Genomic DNA, 17,775 nt, shown 5'->3' on the forward strand with positions numbered 1-17,775 from the left:
ATTGTCAAAGCCCAAGATGGCTTTGTGGGCTTCGGCAATCTGTTAGAAATTGGAATGGATATCTTGACAGTGCTTTGTAGGATCTTGGTTTTCCCAGAACATTCTGGGGTAAACCAGAATCGCACAGCATAGAATCTTGCATTGTCTGCAAAGATCTAATTTTGCATTCTGCAACGGAGTTTTCTTGGGGTGAAAATGGGTTTGATTTGCGATGAATGATCCCCCGCTTTCTTAGCCATGCCTGGAAGGCTTCAGACAGCCCAGCTCCCAAAATTGGGATTTTTCTAACATGAAATGCAACCTCTTGAACACATGCTATACTAGTTAAATTGGGCAAAGGCTGGAATTATCATGTGGTGTGCAATCCAGCCATCATTTAGCTCTTTTAAGTCTAATGGTTAAGGATGTGCTGATGGTCTCCCACTGAAGTCAATTATGCTTTAGAAAGTGCTTGGCTGCGGCTGAATGGTGCTACACACTTACTATTTCTGTTGCCTTCCAGCTTGAAGAAGGTGCGTATATAAGCAGGGGGCTGTCTTTATCTCGGGGGTGGGCTCCCCGCACCTCTTGGAACCCTGGAAAAACAACTGGAAGGAAATGGGGCTGATCCAGTATGCTTAGCGCGGCTGCCTATCTTAACTTGCCAACTTCCCCATATTCCAAACACTTGATGAGTGTGTTTTGGCACCAACAGTAAGGTCCACCAGGTCTTTCTTCCAAGGTCTTTCTCCCTAGCAAGTGTGCTTAGGATTTCAAGATTAAAATATGGACTACTGCAATGCGCTCTATGTGGGGCTACCTTTGAAGGTGAACCAGAAACTACAACTAATCCAGAATGCGGCAGCTAGACTGGTGACTGGGGGTGGCCACCGAGACCACATAACACCGGTCTTGAAAGAGCTACATTGGCTCCCAGTACGTTTCTGAGCACAATTCAAAGTGTTGGTGTTGACCTAAACGGCCTTGGCCCAGTATACCTGAAGGAGCGTCTCCACCCCCATCGTTCTGCCCGGACGCTGAGGTCCAGCGCCGAGGGCCTTCTGGCAGTTCCCTCATTGCGAGACGCAAAGCTACAGGGAACCAGGAAGAGGGCCTTCTTGGTAGTGGCGCCCACCCTGTGGAACGCCCTCCCATCAGATGTCAAAGCGATAAACAACTACCTGACATTCAGAAGACATCTTAAGGCAGCCCTGTTCAGGGAAGTTTTTAATGTGTGACATTTTAGTGTATTTTTGGTCTCTGTGGAAGCCGCCCAGAGTGGCTGGGGAAACCCAGCCAGGTGGGCGGGGTACAAATAATAAATTATTATTATTAAATTATTATAAAAGATACCAACATTGAGAGATATTGTGAATGTTCTCTTAGGTTTCTCTAGGCCACAATGGAGGCAAGAAAAAACACTTCTGTTTCAATACGGCACCTAAGTTTCTTATCAAACATGAATGCTTACAGTTAATTGCCAGCCTTTCTATTCTCTACCACAGCAGCAATTATTTTATTTTTTTGCATTACTAATAGACAAACTTTCATTGTGCAAATCTGTTACGGACAGAGCAGTAATATTTACCCTAATTATCTGAAAGGTATTAGCAGAAACACTACTGTCTTTGTTGCTGCCCCAGTGCAGGCACTAAAGTCAAGCTTTCTTTCCCGACAAGTTGCTGAGGAGCGCGGAGACATCGACAATTCTCGGTCTCGAAACTTGAATGAGGTCCGATGTCGTGGCGTGCGGAAAGGGAATGTGGCCGGATACTGGGACGCGGGGCTTTTCCGGTGTTTTGAACCTTCCCATTAGGTGAGTCGCCGTGGGCACCAAGAAGAGAGAATCCTTTGGGCGACACTTTGTTTTGTATATCTTGACGCCACTAGTCTGTGACTTGTCTGCAAAATGAAAACATTGCTTTCTTATGCACCAGAGGAGTCGACTCCTAGAATATTTGAGGGAGTTACACTTTCCCCGCTCCCGGTGTTAGGATTTTTATCCATTTGTGCTGCTCCAGCAGTAGCACTATGTTTTGTGTGTGTGTGTGTGTGTGTGTGTATTACTATAAACACATAATTTTCTTAGCAAACAATATAACATATATTGGTCTTCACACTAAAGACCCGACCTCCCGTCTATTCCATATTTCGATTTCGTAATACTTATTGCCAATGCACACTTTTATCATAATCAAACTTAATCTTAATATATCTAATTTCGTTTATCTACCTTGCAACTATTACTGAAGTTCCTCGAATGCTGCAACAGAATTTAAACTAGTATATTTATTTTTCAGATATTCTTTGAAAACCTCCCATTTTGAAACAAATTCCTGTTTTGATTTATTCTTTATTTTTTTCTGATAGACCATCTAATTCGGCATATTCTGTTAGCTTTTGGATCCAATCTTGTATAGAGGGGATTTCATTACTCTTCCATTTTGCGCGATCAGAGCTCTTGCTACCGCCGTCACATATAAAAAGATACCCTTCCTCTTTTGCGGAATATGCAAATCAGTTATTCCCAGGAGGTAGGCCTCTGGTTTTTTATTGAAAGAGATCTTCAGCATTTTTTGCAGTTCTGCATGGATACTCTCCCAGAACACCTGTATTTTCCTACATATCCACCACATATGGTAGAAAGTTCCTGAGTTTTGTGTATATCATGTGAGTGTCTGAGAGAGCGTGAGACAGGAAGTCTCAGTACTGTTGGAGTACTGTTGGATGTTAGTTTCATTTCTGTTTGTGATGCTGTTCTGTACTGGTGCTGAGAGAGCACAGACATGCTGATGAAGTCTCTGTATATAGACTGTAAAATAAAGTGGTTTAGAGCTACTGATTGATTCTTTCTTCTGCTATGATATACCAGAAGACGAGTGTGTTCCTCTCAGGAGGGAGGGGTCACTTATCACCAGTCTCTCTGGACTGAAGGAAATTTATAGCCAGGGAGGACCACTGGAGAGACACCCCACAGTCTTGGGAAGTTGGCGGCCTTCCCAGGGGTTTTTCCAACACCCGGTTGATGGCCGTTGCCACTCAAATGGTGTGTGTGCCCCTGTCTTGTGGTCAGTTTTGTGGGGCGCAGGGCTTACCTGGGACCCTCCAATATTTTATTCAAGTTGGCATCCTTGTTATGCACTGGCAAGTATAATAATAATAATAATAATAATACCTTTATTGTCAATGTACAACCTGTGTACCTCCACCCTCCAAAAACTCAATCTCATTGCACTCTGTGTGCTTGTCACACAACACACCAGCCCCGAAAGTCAGTTGCACTATAATATTTTCCGTTCAGCAGCCTAACAGTCCATGGAACAGAGGGATTCTTAAGCTTACATAAGTAAAGCGTTTGTTTGTGGTTCGAGGACCCGACCCCCGCAGTGTGAAATGAATACACAAGGACACGTGATGTAAGGTTAATGGGCAAGGAAAGGCCACAACTTTATTGATTACAGCAGTGAAAAGGTATTGGCTTAGGCATTGGATCTCTAAAACAAGTGGGTTTATTCACCAGTAGGTGGAGCCTGTTGATGCTAATCCAACTATAGGCTCTCCCCTGATGTCACCGAGGGTCGTGCTATGGCCTCCCGCCAAGCTGGCATTGGACAGAATACACGACCGCCAGATTCCTTTAACGGAATACCCAAAAATTGAAGGCATAGGCGATAGCCACACCTAGCCCTTCGACACACCACAACACATTATTCCAATGCCTAACCTACCCCCAATACCACAAAAGTTGTGACGATTGCTACGAGGTAGGCGAAAAAACCAAAAAGCCTAATGCCAAATGGAAAAACTCCTACCAGGCCCCCTGGACAACCAGGGCGACCAACCTAAGGTCCATAGCAAGGCCAATGACCTAAGCCCTAACTCAAAGGGAGTGGAGGGTGGGTGACTCGCGACGAGACGACGGCGAAGAATGAGGCCGGGGAAAGGCTGGCGCTGCAGCAAAAGGCTGCTGAACACGCCCCCTCTGAGGCACCTGGTTGGGTGCCTGCCGAGGGGGGTGGGCGCCAGCCAGGTGAGGTGGAGGCAGGGGGCTGATGCCCCCTGCTAGGGGCGGTGCTCGGGCTCCCGCCCACAACCACTCCCCTCTCTTCCAGAGAGGAGAGTCTTTGTCTTTCCCCCTCTGAGCAGTTGGCACCCTTGCCATACAAAAACTGCCCCTCACTTGCAAAAAAATAACTGCTTTGCTTCAGACCAAACTTGGGTCTCCAGCTGTTTTCGGACTACAATTCCCATCATCCCTGGCTGCTGGTCTTGCTAGCTAGGGATGATGGGAGTTGTAGTCCCCCACCCCTAATACAGCTGGAGACCCAGGTTTGGGAAACACTACTTTAGACACACTGTTTGGATTGAGATGCAGCCCAAGCATACTGCACCCAGTTCTTTAATGGCTTTTTGCATCTGCCTCGGTTTGGTAGAACTTGTGTTTCTAAAGAAAAAACAAAGAAAATCTGACACACCTGAAGTCTGGTCTACACGCAGGTAATGTGTCTGTCCCCTTCACGTAATGTCTAAAGATCAAGGCCCTCCCAGAACAACAGCTTGTGAAGTGTGAGGGATTGCCACTGGATGGCAGAATGGGCCCCTCAATTCTCTGGATTCTGTCCAGATATAATCAAACTTTTATTTTATGTATTTGATGAGCTAATAGATATCAGCAACCCCCTGCCACACATACAGTGAGATTTAACATGCTCGGCTTCTCCTGCACTTTGCTCTTTATGGGTAATTCAGAACTTCCTTCATTTGTCATAATACTGTATATTACCGTATTTTTCGCTCCATAAGACGGACCTTTTCCCTCCTAAAAAGTAAGGGGAAATGTGTGTGCGGCTTATGGAGCGAATGCAGGGGGGAGGCAGGCAGGAAAAGCCCCCAAGAGCCGCACACAAGCTCCGCGCGGCTCTTGCGGGCTTTTCCCCAGGAGGGAGAAGGGACTGACTGGCCGCGTCAGTCCCTTCTCCCTCCTCGTAGAAAAGCCCGCAGGAGCCGCGCGCTCCTGAAAGGGTCGCAGCTCCTGTGGGCTTTTGCGGGAGGTGGGGGAATTGCCATAGCCGCGCGCAGCCTCTCCCGGCCGGAGAGGCTGCGCACGGCTAAAGAAGCCGAAACAGCGAGCGGGATCCATCCCGCTGGCTGTCTTTGCTTCCTCTTTAATATTTTTAAAATTGATTTCCCCCTCTAAAAACTAGGTGCGTCTTGTGGTCCGGTGCGTCCTATAGAGCGAAAAATACGGTATATAGCTGAGCTAAAAGGGCAGAGCTGTCTAGCCAACGAGAGTTATTTCTGAATAAATTACCTCGTATGTGTACAGGAACTGCAGGTGGCCCTCCGTTTATCTCCAAACTGAAAATTAAAAAGGCAGAATGTTAGTAGTAGTCTTGACATATAATGACAAGCAGCGAGGACAACAAAGGATCTGTGTTACAATTAAGCAATAGGCATTTAAACAATTAAATGCGGAATGTTGTACCTCAGCTCTGATTTCCAAACAGCTGGGATGGCAGAAACTTTGCTTACTTAAATGAGTTTCTTGCTGGGGAATATATTAAGGATCTAGACCAGGGTTTCCCAAACTTGAAGCTCCAGCTGTTTTTGGATTACAACTCCCATCATCCCTGACCACTGGTCCTGCTAGCTAGGGATGATGGGAGTTGTAGTCCAAAAACATCTGGAGGGCCACAGGTTCCTCACCTCAGGAGAAAAAGAAGAAATCTTATGCACGGCTTGTTATGTAACAGCCATTTCCTATTTATATCATGATATGTAATTGTCGCGCTAGACTGTAATCGTCTTCCACACAAACTAGAAATACGCTGTTGTGTTTATGATTTTTTCTGTGGTTGTACTGGGAAATTAAAAAATGTTTTCATTTTACGGGGCATAGCTCCCCCCCCCCACTATTTCTGGGAAACAAGAATGTTGTTCTTCAACAGATTTTCACAAAACTTCAACATTGAGGGTGTCCAATGAGATAAAAATAAAGCAGAAACATCCAAATATTGCTGATATATACCTCTCAGTTTGAGAACTTTGTGAAGGAAATAACCCTTCACACAAAAAAATTTCTTTGGGAACAAGTCTCTATACAACTGAATATAAAACTCCCTGAAGGTTTTGGAGATTACCCAAAAATATTTATTTATTAATTTATAAGCTGCACTGTCATTAAAAAACAACAGTAAGGTGGAATATAAAAACAAACTCAAAAAGGGTCCATAAAAACATAATTAAGAGCATCAATACAAATTGAATGGATTTAAAAGAGAATTGCAACAACTCATGAGAAATCAAGAAGCAGGTTGCGTTCTGCCTGTCCTGCTCTGGAAAGAGACCATGGGGACCAAAGCTCCTTAGTCCTGTGTCCATGCCTGAACCCAGATTGAAATTGATCCCAATAATCTGTGTCATTCAATAATGCTTGCAGCTGCTCCACCAAAATCCTCTCCACCACTGTCCCCCAAAAGGGGGTATTTGTGGAATCAATGTTACCTTGAAGTCAACTGATATTTTGATCGATATTTGCATGGGGTACTGAATAGAAATCAATAAGATTTTCAGTACGTGAAAAGTAAGGGACTCAAAACCTTAAAAAACAAACAAACCATAAGATAATTGAAAGGTTGCTAATTGTTACCTGAGAGCTGGAAGCCCAACTCTTTTTTGCCTCTTAAATTCTCTCACAAAGTCTGAATTTATTCTTGCATCCTTGCTAAGGTTCAGTATTAGCCTCTTGAACAACTTGGGCTTATTCCTACATTGTACTAGCAAATGGCGATATGCAGTTCGGTTGAATGTTAAATATCCCAGAGCACATGCCATAGATGAACGAACCTGAAAAAAGAACCTCACTTTCAGAGAAATTAAAATGGAGAGTTCTCTCTCAAAAGTAGAACTTGTCACGCCACAGAAAGTTTATAATTCGGCAGAATATTTGAACTATTTGATATGTAGATGTATAATTTGGAATATTTAATGAGATTTGATTGGATTATTAAATTAGAAAATCTAATAATTTTTAATTTTTTTTTTAAATGGTGGATCCTCCCAGCTCTCACCTGGGAGATTTCCTTTCTGCTTCCAGACTCCCACCGTCTCACCTGGGAGATCTTCACTTCCCTGCCCATGTGGGAACAGGATACTGGGCTAGATAGGCCTTTGGCCAGATCCAGTGTCAGGAACTGGCAGGCCTCTGATGACTTTTGTGGGCAGAAGAAAGAGGCCAGGGGATTGACCCAGGAGAGGGGCCAGAGATTTATGGGGTTTGGCACTGCCTACAAGGCTGGAGCCTGAGCAGGTGTGTGTGTGTAAGAGGAATGGTCAGAGATGGAGATGGGTGTGCAGGACAAGTCAAAGGAAGAGGCTGCTCAGGTAAGGGACAGGCCAGTCGGATCCCTGCCACCCCCTGCCCCGCTGTCTTCTAGGCCTGAGGGGCTTGAAAGAGGAAAGAGCAGTGATGGCTTCCACTTAAGAGAAGCCTCAGGTTGCATGGGTGCACCCCATCAGATGAGGGTACATAACCTGGAGGGTGTGTGGTCCCACTATTGCTACAATTTCTCTGCAGAACACAGACCCAGGAACAGCTGCCTAGAAGCACGTGTGTGTTTGTATCTAGGGCGTTATGGAAATTGCCGTTAGTGCATGTTTTCCCAATAAAGAATTAACTATCAGACTTGGCTGGGGATGCCTAGGACATCCAACAGGGTTCTTCTTAAGAAAGGTGAGACCTTGGGTGGGAAAAATGCTATAAGTAAGTCAGAAATTAAATTGTAATAACTAAAGACAAAACAAAGCACTATGTAAAAATAGCATAGAAATTCTTTTGCTCTCTGGAGCCATCTGGTGTTGCATGTTTATAATGCATTCAAAACCTTTTTTTTTTTTTTTTACTAATGTACCTGAGTCCCTTGTAGGTTTCTAGCTACCCTTGGTGAATTATTATATTCAGTCAATTAAAGTGATGGGAATTCAGACCTTCCAGATCCCTGTTTACTGCATCAAAAGACTTGCACGCCACACCCTGGAATGTGTGATCCATGTTGGATCTGGTCTGTTCTTGTATTCTCTGTCATGGTGTCTGGGAGGTCCACCTTCCATAGTACCTGTTTTCTACTTAAAGTGGTGGTGGAAGGTGATATAGGTTAAAAAAAGCTGGGGCTAAAATGCAGCCTTGCTTAACCCCTTTGGTGGCTGGTACAGGGCCTATGAGTTGGCCATTTGTGGAGGATCTTACGTACAACACAGTATCTTTATATAGGCCATTAATCAAAAATAATAATCTTTTATCTATACTGGATGTATTCAATTTGGCCCAGAGTCTTACTCGTGAAATTGAATCAAAGGCAGCCTTCAAATCAATGAAGGCTGCATATAAGACCCCACAGGTTTTCTTGGCGTATTTGTCAAAAAGATGTGCTAAAACAAATCAGTGATCTATGCTAGATCTGCCTTGACTAAATCCAGCTTGCTCCTCCGCCAAGGTAGCCTCAGGGTCCATCCAACTGAGGGAGGTGATATATTTAAAATGAACAATTAATCATTGAACAGTTCCTGCTGCAGTGATATTTTAATTACAATTTATGGTTGTTGTATTTACACCAGCGTTTTCACCAATTTTACAGGAAAAGACGGCAATACAACCAGCCTGTCGAGTCCATGATCTCCCCTGGATCTCTCTTTTCTTAAAAAGCCGTGTTACAAAAAAGATGGTCGTTAATTGAGCAATCTGAATTTGCTACTATGTGACTGAATATCAATCCAAAATAGCAACAGTCTGGAAGCACCCTGAGAGCATATATACAAAAAAAACCCTCCATCCTTTCCCATTAATTATTTCTTGTTTTTATGAAATTAACGCAGAGCGGCTAAATAATGGCTTTAAAAGTTGGGTTTCCCTCACCATCACTGCCACCCGTCTAATGTACGCATATTGGCAAAATATGTCTTCCAATGTGCATTATTGAAAAACCAATACTGTATATGGCGTTCATTTTGGATTAATAATCTCAGGGTAAAAGGAGGTGATGATATTTTGATACTATTAAAGGGTCCACATTGCTTATTTTCATGCTGTTTTATATTTTGCCAGTTTAGCTGCATTAGAAAGTTAGACTGAATGGATCAAATGTGTGTGGGGGAACTGCAAAAATAAAATAGCTGTACCTCTTCTTCCTTTGCGTATAAATGATAACAAAGACGCTGGACAGTTCCTAAGCATGTAATTGCTTCTGGGATACCTGCTCTTGTGTGAGCCAAACTAGCCAATAGCTTCCCTATAGAGAATTAGATAACTGAGATTAGATGTTACTAGTAAATTGAGCTAAAATTATACAAAAAAGCTTTTTGGTACAATTAAATTCAGCAGGCAGGTGTCCATTTCTGAAACATTTCAAGAACCCCAGTACAATTTCTATAGCCACACTTTTCAGTATTCTTTTTATTGCACTCTTGGAACATATTGACACTTATGGCTTTAAGTAAAATGTGTGCTCCAATGTGCAATTACCGTATTTTTTGCTCCATAAGACACACTTTTCTCCTCCTAAATAGTAAGGGGAAATGTCTGTGCTTCTTATGGATCAAATGTGTGGTCCTTGGAGCCGAATTGCCCAGGGGCGAAAAGCAGATTGTGCTTTTTTTTTTTTTTTTTTTAGAAAGAGGGAAGGGGGTGTTGAAATGAAGCCACTGAGCAGCTGATCGGCAAGCGATTGGAGGGAGATAAGGGACTCTAGCGATAAAGGAGGCTGCCTGGGAGGGGGGAGGTAAAAGCACATGGATCCTCAGGATTTTTGCATTGGGCCACCCCAAACTCACCATCAAATCACATATCATGTCTGTGGCCACAGCATGAACCACAAAAATCATACATCCACTGTTTTGTTCAGAATATTTTTTTTTTCTTGTTTTCCTCCTCTAAAAACTAGGTATGTCTTATGGTCAGGTGCATCTTATGGAGCGAAAAATATGGTAATTTAAATGAAGCAAGACCCTTTGCTGTATTGTCAGCTGGGGCAACCCAGTCAGATAGGTGGCACAGCAATAATAATAATAATAATAATAATAATAATAATAATAATAATAGTCTTGACAGAATAAACACCTGCCTCTAGAGAGTAATAGAAACCAAGACAAGGCATATCAACAATCACATCCTACTATTTTAAGATTTTGCACTATTTCAGTGTTGTATAAGCATGCTGCCTTGAAAAACAGTGCTTTTCTTTGCATCATTACTTGCCTATTAACACCAGAGTCGCTGTCTTTTCCGAACATAGCAGGTCGACCAAAATAGAAACTCCTTTTGCAGACAGACTGACTTTATCCTTATCAACTATAATTCTGGCTAGTATAACTATCTGAAACAAAAGAAACATTTTTACACAATGCGTTAATATATTAATCAGGTCTCACACTCCCCCCCCCCATTTCTCTGCATTTCCTGCTTCCAGCAAAAATTGTTATTATTATTTTTTTGTCCCAGTACAAAGCAAGCATATTTTAATGAGAATGTGGTTTATGGCTACACAATCATAGGAATGGAAGAGAATATGTTTGTGTTACCTGCGGATGGAGACAAAGCACAAAAGCTCAGCCCTTACACTTCTGAGTTTGCAGAAGCATTTGTTGGTCTATGATGCAAACATATGCAGACATACATGGGAGAATTTACACAAGAAATTAAGACATGCATACACATTTTGCAAGTAAAAACACGACACCTTTTTCCATATTTCAACCCAATTCTTTAAAAAAATTCTTGCTTGCACTTTTCCTATATTCTTTATATTTTACAAAGATATGCTATTGTGTTTATGTACATATGCTCTTGTTAGCGTATACAGGTTTCTCTGCAAACTAAAAATATGAAACTGCAACCGATGAAGTAACAATAGCAGAAGTATTTGAAGTGGGCACAGATTGAGACATTGGGCACAACTTTAAAAATGTTGAGATCACAGGTTCCCAAGCAATGCCTTGAACCTCTCGGGCAAAAATGACTCTTCACAATAGATGAATGGTTGAAGGAACAATTGGACAGGCTACGTTGACACAAGTCATTGATAACAGAAAAAGCAAAAATAGCCATGGTGGCCTTTAAGAAAAAATCCAAAATCCACACTACATATACCTTTCTTAGGCCAATGAAGAGGTCACAAAATAGTCTGCAAGTTTTCAAGCTCTCCAGAACCCTTCACCAGGCTAGATGGTAAACAGAGTAGGATTCAGGAGGGGAAAGTTGACTCATATAGAAACTATGGAGTCTTTATTTAATTGCGACAATCTTGAAATGTGGGAGGAGGTAGCAGGTAGTCTAATGAGGCTCTTTTGGGTACTACGCAGGTGTCAGGTTGTACCTAGGACACCTGAAAACTTTTCAAAGGTATTCAAAATGATAGATATATCATTTTTTCCAGAGATTTGAGAAACGGAATCTATACTAGAAAACTAACATAAGAAGAACCCTTGTAGATCAGGAAAACGGTCCATCTCTCTTCCAGGACCCTATTCTCACAGCGGCAAACCAGATGTTTATGGAACACCCACAAGGATCAGAAGCTGCTGCCGAAAGGGAGAAGATGAAACTCTCCTTCTCCAATGTAGTAGACTGAGCAGAGTCCTTTGTATTTGAGCAAGAAGACAGAGGCATAGCATTCAAACAGTCCTTTATGGAAAACTCTATTTTCAAAAATGGCACACGCGTGCTTATGCATTCTGGGTGAACTATGAGCGAGATCTCTGGTTTTGTACCTGAAAGGCAGCCATTGCTCTGTCTGTCTCTACTTCTGATTCCAGGAAAGGTTCAAATATAGACACAGATATTGGTCCGCTCTCTAAAATCAGTAACTGCTGGCTGGGATTATTATATGCAAAAAGGGCGATAGCATTTCCTGCTCGCAAACAGATATCCTTAAAGCAATCAGAGAAACAAGTAAATTGTATTGACCGTGAAATATAAAGTACATAAAAGATAAGGTACACACAAACACACATACACACACACAACCATGGGTGGTATTCAGCTAACAAGTCCTGTCAGTGCAAGAATTTCTGCTTGTGCAGTGGGAGACATACAAACACACACACACTCAAGGACGCACCCCACACCATACCCAGATCTGCTCCAGAGGATTGGGGGAACCTTTAGGACAGATTTAGGGGGTGCACTTTCCATGTGGTATTATTAAATTCCAGAGGGTGGAATTACGCAACAGCAGCTGCCAGAATATTGATTGCAAAAAACTGGAAGGGGGAGAAAATCCCATCACTATTAGAATGGCAAAACAAACTCTGTGAGTTTGTAGAAATGGCAAAATTGAGAATAATTAGGGAGTGGTATGGAGTGAAGGAATACATGAAAAAATATGGTTCCGGAATTGAAATATTAATAGAGAATGTGTAAAACGTTCAGGGGTAAGCATGAAGAATCAATTGAATACTTATTAAATTATAACAACACAACAAGATGGAAGAAGTAAAATATTGAGATCACACATGGGTGAAGGGGAATGGGGGGGTATATGGGAACCTATAATATCATTTATAATATAATTTGTTAATTGTGTTGTATTTACATATAGCAAAGGGAAGCCTAGAGCAATTAGATATATTTTAATTTAGGTAATCTATGTAATAGGCTTATGTTAGAAAATGAATATGGATTTTGAATTTGATGTTTATAATTTTTTTTTTTGAAATAAAAAAATAAAATAAAATAAAATCCAGAGGGTGGCTGGGTAAATTTGTTGCAGTATGAAGAATGGAATCTTGCACACCCTTAAAAGCTGACACATTTATTGCGGCATAAGGTTTCACTTGTTTGTTTTTCGGTGGCTCTTCAGGCAATCCTGTACCTGTGTTTACACATCAGGGAAGGGACAGTGGTGACAAGCATGGTAGCTCTGCCCCCATTCCCCTTCAGGACTTGGAAGGCAATCTTCTGAAATGAGCAGGCTTGTGAAGGCTATCTGCATGTTAAAGGTAAAGGGACCCTTGACCATTAGGTCCAGTCGTGACCGACTCTGGGGTTATGGCGCTCATCTCGCTTTATTGGCTGAGGGAGCCGGTGTACAGCTTCCGGGTCATGTGGCCAAAATGACTAAGCCACTTCTGGCGAAACAGAGCAGCACACGGAAACGCCGTTTACCTTCCCGATGGAGCGGCACCTATTTATCTCCTTGCACTTTGATGTGCTTTCGGACTGCTAGGTTGGCAGGAGCAGGGACAGAGCAACGGGAGCTCACCCCGTCGCGGGGATTCAAACCACTGACCTTCTGACTGGCAAGCCCATGTTGCAGAACTATAAATTTCCAGCATTCCTGGAAAGTGGAGAAGCTCTGGAGCCGCCTGCCACTTCGCAGATAAGATTCACCTTCTGTTGTGTGGGCAGGACGGTCCCGCCCCTTACCTGGCCAATCCCCTGGCAACGCCTCCCCAGGCGGGATTGGGCGATTGGCTGAGGTAGGCGGAGACCTTCAGGTATCCAGCCTGGGGAGGATGAAGCCAGCCCAAACTACCAGGAGTCGCACTGGGATCTGGGTGGCTGCGCACGACCACGCAAAAGGCGCCCCCATTTGATGTGGGGAGCGGTCATTGCAGAACTATAAATTTCCAGCATTCCTAAATAGACAGGGAACCTCCATAAGCACAGAAGGTTGCCCACTTCTTAAGTTTGCCCTCACGGAGGGCAATTTGACTGGTGCTGGCAGGGAGTGGGCAGAGCTAGCTCTCTTGTCCCCAGTGCTCCCACTCGTGTTAATACAAATGCAGCACACCTGAATATGGCTAGAGTGTGTCAGTGTTGTCTGTAGCTAGTTTGATAGGGAGAAGGAAGAGGCGAAATGAGGCCATGAAATTCCATGCTCACTAAGAAACTATGGGTCAGGATGAATGTACAGTGGTACCTCAGGTTAAGAACTTAATTCGTTCTGGAGGTCTGTTCTTAACCTGAAACTGTTCTTAACCTGAAGCACCACTTTAGCTAATGGGGTCTCCTGCTGCCGCTGCGCTGCTGCTGCACGATTTCTGTTCTCATCCTGAAGCAAAGTTCTTAACCCGAGGTAATATTTCTGGGTTAGCGGAGTCTGTAACCTGAAGCGTCTGTAACCTGAAGCGTATGTAACCCGAGGTACCACTGTATCATCATCATCATCATCAACAACAACAACAACCACCTCATTATTAAAACTTGTATACCGCCCTGTACCCGCAGGTCTCAGGGTGGTTGCAACATAAAATCACAGTACGAAAACACAAAATACACAATCAACAACAACCCCCAACAACACCCCCCTCCACACACACTCACATTTTAAAAGGGCATTGGATGTCAGTCAGCCAAAGGCATGGTCAAAGAGGAATGTTTTTGCCTGGTGCCTAAAAGGTGTATAATGAAGCTGCCAGGTGAGATTTAAGTGAGATTGGAATAATAATGGCACATGCTCAGAGTTGGGGTTTTTAAAATGGTTTGTGGCTCAAGTGTATCAGGAATGTAGATGCAGTTGTAAAGCATAGGTGGAGGTTATTTGTTAATTGTGCACTTCATAACTGAACTAACACACACACACAATCATGTAAGGCCTCTGTTCCCCACACCGTTAAGCCCGGGGTCTAGGAAAGGGTTTCTCAAAACTTGTGTCTCCAGCAGTTTTTGGACTACAACTACCATCATCCATAGCTAGCAGGAAAAGTGGTCAGGGATGATGGGATTTATAGTCCAAAAGCAGCTGGAGACCCAAGTTTGGATCTAAAATTTACCTAGCTGCATCACATTTGGCCAGTGAATATACTCATTGGCTCTCCAGCTTTTGGTGTAGTTCTAAGGTGATTCTGTGCAATTAACAAGTAACTGTGCAATTAACAAGTAACTGCCAACTGTTCTCATGCTGTGCTTGCAAAACAGCCTGATTTGATCCATATGTGAGCTCGGAGGTCCCTTTAATCTCTTGTATGTGTACACTGGCTCTTCCATTCTAATGGCGGGAGCAGGTCTGTACATGGAAAGGAGTATTTGCTCACAGCTTTGGGGAAAGGATCCATTCCTGTAATCAGGCACTGACGTTTATTGAAAGAAAGAAAGAAAGAAAGAAAGAAAGAAAGAAAGAAAGAAAGAATGTCAGTGCCTTATTACAGCATGAAGCGTATTTAATCTTTTCTCTTAAATGGGCACAATGATGTTCTCCAGTAAAGCCAGTACCTTCTCTGGTGCGTAAAGGAGCCCAAGGACGTCAGAATAACTAAAGCCTTCCTTCTCTCGCAACACACTCTGCAGGTTATCATTCTTTAGAACAATGCAAGCCAAAGAATATGCAACTTCAACCTAAACAATCAGTTGGATGGAAAAGCAAAAGTTAAAAAAAGAGAGAAAATATCAGTTTTATATAATAGATCATATCCTATCCTATTCACATCAAAGTTCAGAATGGGATTCAGACATATACACTGCATATAAAGAATATTTTTACTGATTTAATAGTGATCTTCAACACACTGGTTAAATTCAATTATTTTTAGCCCAATTCCAAATTTTCAGCCCCATTCCAAACGTCCTTCAGAGCTTGCTGACTATCCCTCAGTCCCCAATGAACAATCCCTTTAAGTAACATGTAGCTGCAGTGCAATGATATTTACACCATAAAAAGCCACAATCTCATCCAGAGTTGTTATAATATGTGCACTTAATATATAACAAACTGGACTCTTTCTGTACCTCACAGTTCCACAATGCTTAATGGATATTTTTGTCTTGCCCTGAGGTTTCCAAATATATTTACTGATAAACATAGTTCTCCTTCCCCTAACTGTATCCTCCTTGTCCACGCAATTAGGCTTTTGCCAGCCAAATAGCCAATGCCCCAAACAGCATCCTAGTACCTTATTCTCTCCCTCTCCCCACAACCTCCCCATAACCTCTAGTGAAATGGTCATCACATGGTCATCAAAATGCAAATCTCCCCATCCTTACTCCACATAACTGGGTGCCACTAGTGGTTGAGTTGTATGATTAGAGGTCACAGGGGAGATGTTAGATATTATAGGGGAGAGAAGATGTGAGGATATCAAGCCAGATATGGGGATGTTGCTGTTGGCAGCTCCTTGTCTACAATAACATCCCGTTCCAGTTTTTAGGAACTGGAATGTAGCAAACAAAATTATTATAGCCGTGTTACTTTTGTGAAGTCAGCGTCATACAACTCTAACCAATTAGGTGCCAGTTTCCAAACTGGCTGTGACCAGCAGCTAGTTTCTTTGTATATTTTTTTTAAAAGATATTTATTGAAGTTTTACAAAAACATAAGTTTACAAAATAAAAAAGGTCATATAAAAAGAAAAAGATACAAAAAAGAGAACATAGAAAAATACATGAAAAAGAAAAAAGAAGAATAAAAATACAAAAGACAAAAGACAAATAGCTAAAAAAAAAGTAAAAACAAATCCGTTTTTTGTAACTTTGAACTCATTAGCTTATTTCCTTGGCCTCCTCACACCTCCCCTTTTTGTATTCCCATTTAAATAATCAAATCAGCAAATCCTTACCCTCTTTCGTTTATCTTAACTCTGTATCTTATCATATTATAACTCTATATTTTCATCCATTATCAATTCATTTTTGCATATTCTTATTAACTTTGTTGCTAATGCCACTTATTTTCAATCCAACATCATTTTAACATTCATTAATTTTACAGTATTTCTGAAGATAATCTTTAAATTTCTTCCAGTCTTCTTCCACCAACTCTTCTCCCAGGTCTCGGATTCTGCCAGTCATTTCCACCAATTCCATATAGTCCATCATTTTCATCTGCCACTCTTCCAGGGTGGGTAACTCTTGTGTCTTCCAATACTTTGCAATAAGTATTCTTGCTGCTGTTGTTGCATACATAAAGAAAGTTCTATCCTTCTTTGGCACCAATTGGCCGACTATGCCCAGGAGAAAGGCCTCTGGTTTCTTCAGGAAGGTATATTTAAATACCTTTTTCATTTCATTATAGATCATCTCCCAGAAAGCCTTAATCTTTGGGCACGTCCACCAAAGGTGAAAGAATGTACCTTCATTTTCTTTGCATTTCCAACATTTATTATTGGGCAAATGATAGATTTTTGCAAGCTTGACTGGTGTCATGTACCACCTGTATATCATTTTCATAATATTCTCTCTTAAGGCATTACATGCCGTAAATTTCATACCGGTGGTCCACAACTGTTCCCAGTCAGCAAACATAATGTTGTGACCAATATTTTGTGCCCATTTGATCATAGCAGATTTAACCGTTTCATCCTGCGTATTCCATTTTAACAGCAAGTTATACATTCTTGAAAGTATCTTAGTTTTGGGATCTAACAGTTCTGTTTCCAATTTTGATTTTTCCACCTGGAAGCCAATTTTTTTATCCAAATTATAGGCCTCTCTTATTTGATAATAATGAAGCCAGTCTCGCACTTTATCTTTTAATTTCTCAAAACTCTGCAATTTCAATTTGTCTCCTTCTTGTTCCAATATTTCCCAATATTTCGGCCATGCTAGTTTCTTTGTATAGGAACATAAGAAGCTACCTTATACGAAGTCAGACCCTTGGTCTATCTAGATCCTCATTGCCAACACGGACTGGCAGCATCTCACCAGGGTTTCAGGTAAGGGTGCTTCCAAACCCTACGGGGAGCGTTTGCATGCAAAGCACCAGCTTTGTCACGACTGAGCTGCAGCCCTTTAGCATCGCGCAAAGATGTATTAGCTTATATTATGTGCTGAACTGAAAGGACTACTTAAACCTACTCAAGAATCAGGGC

At 42.1% G+C, this 17,775-nt stretch overlaps 1 protein-coding gene across 3 annotated transcripts in view; it reads right to left on the reverse strand.

Annotated features, from left to right (window-relative positions):
- Positions 1–1,451: 1,451 nt before the first annotated feature.
- The window catches only part of ANKAR (ankyrin and armadillo repeat containing), a 44,371-nt gene continuing 28,047 nt past the window's right edge, over positions 1,452–17,775 (reverse strand). For all 3 annotated transcript variants that reach the window (XM_083626230.1, XM_083626232.1, XM_083626231.1), the window contains 7 exons: positions 15,185–15,307; positions 11,740–11,898; positions 10,229–10,346; positions 9,154–9,263; positions 6,629–6,825; positions 5,291–5,337; positions 1,452–1,881 (listed from right to left, as the gene is read on the reverse strand). In XM_083626230.1, coding sequence (XP_083482356.1) covers positions 1,637–1,881; positions 5,291–5,337; positions 6,629–6,825; positions 9,154–9,263; positions 10,229–10,346; positions 11,740–11,898; positions 15,185–15,307 — 999 coding nt within the window. In that variant the 3' untranslated portion in view covers positions 1,452–1,636. The remainder of the gene's footprint in view (positions 1,882–5,290; positions 5,338–6,628; positions 6,826–9,153; positions 9,264–10,228; positions 10,347–11,739; positions 11,899–15,184; positions 15,308–17,775) is intronic.

This window comes from Podarcis filfolensis, assembly GCF_964270895.1.
Source record: "Podarcis filfolensis genome assembly, chromosome: 1".
Taxonomy (NCBI): Eukaryota; Metazoa; Chordata; class Lepidosauria; order Squamata; family Lacertidae; genus Podarcis; species Podarcis filfolensis.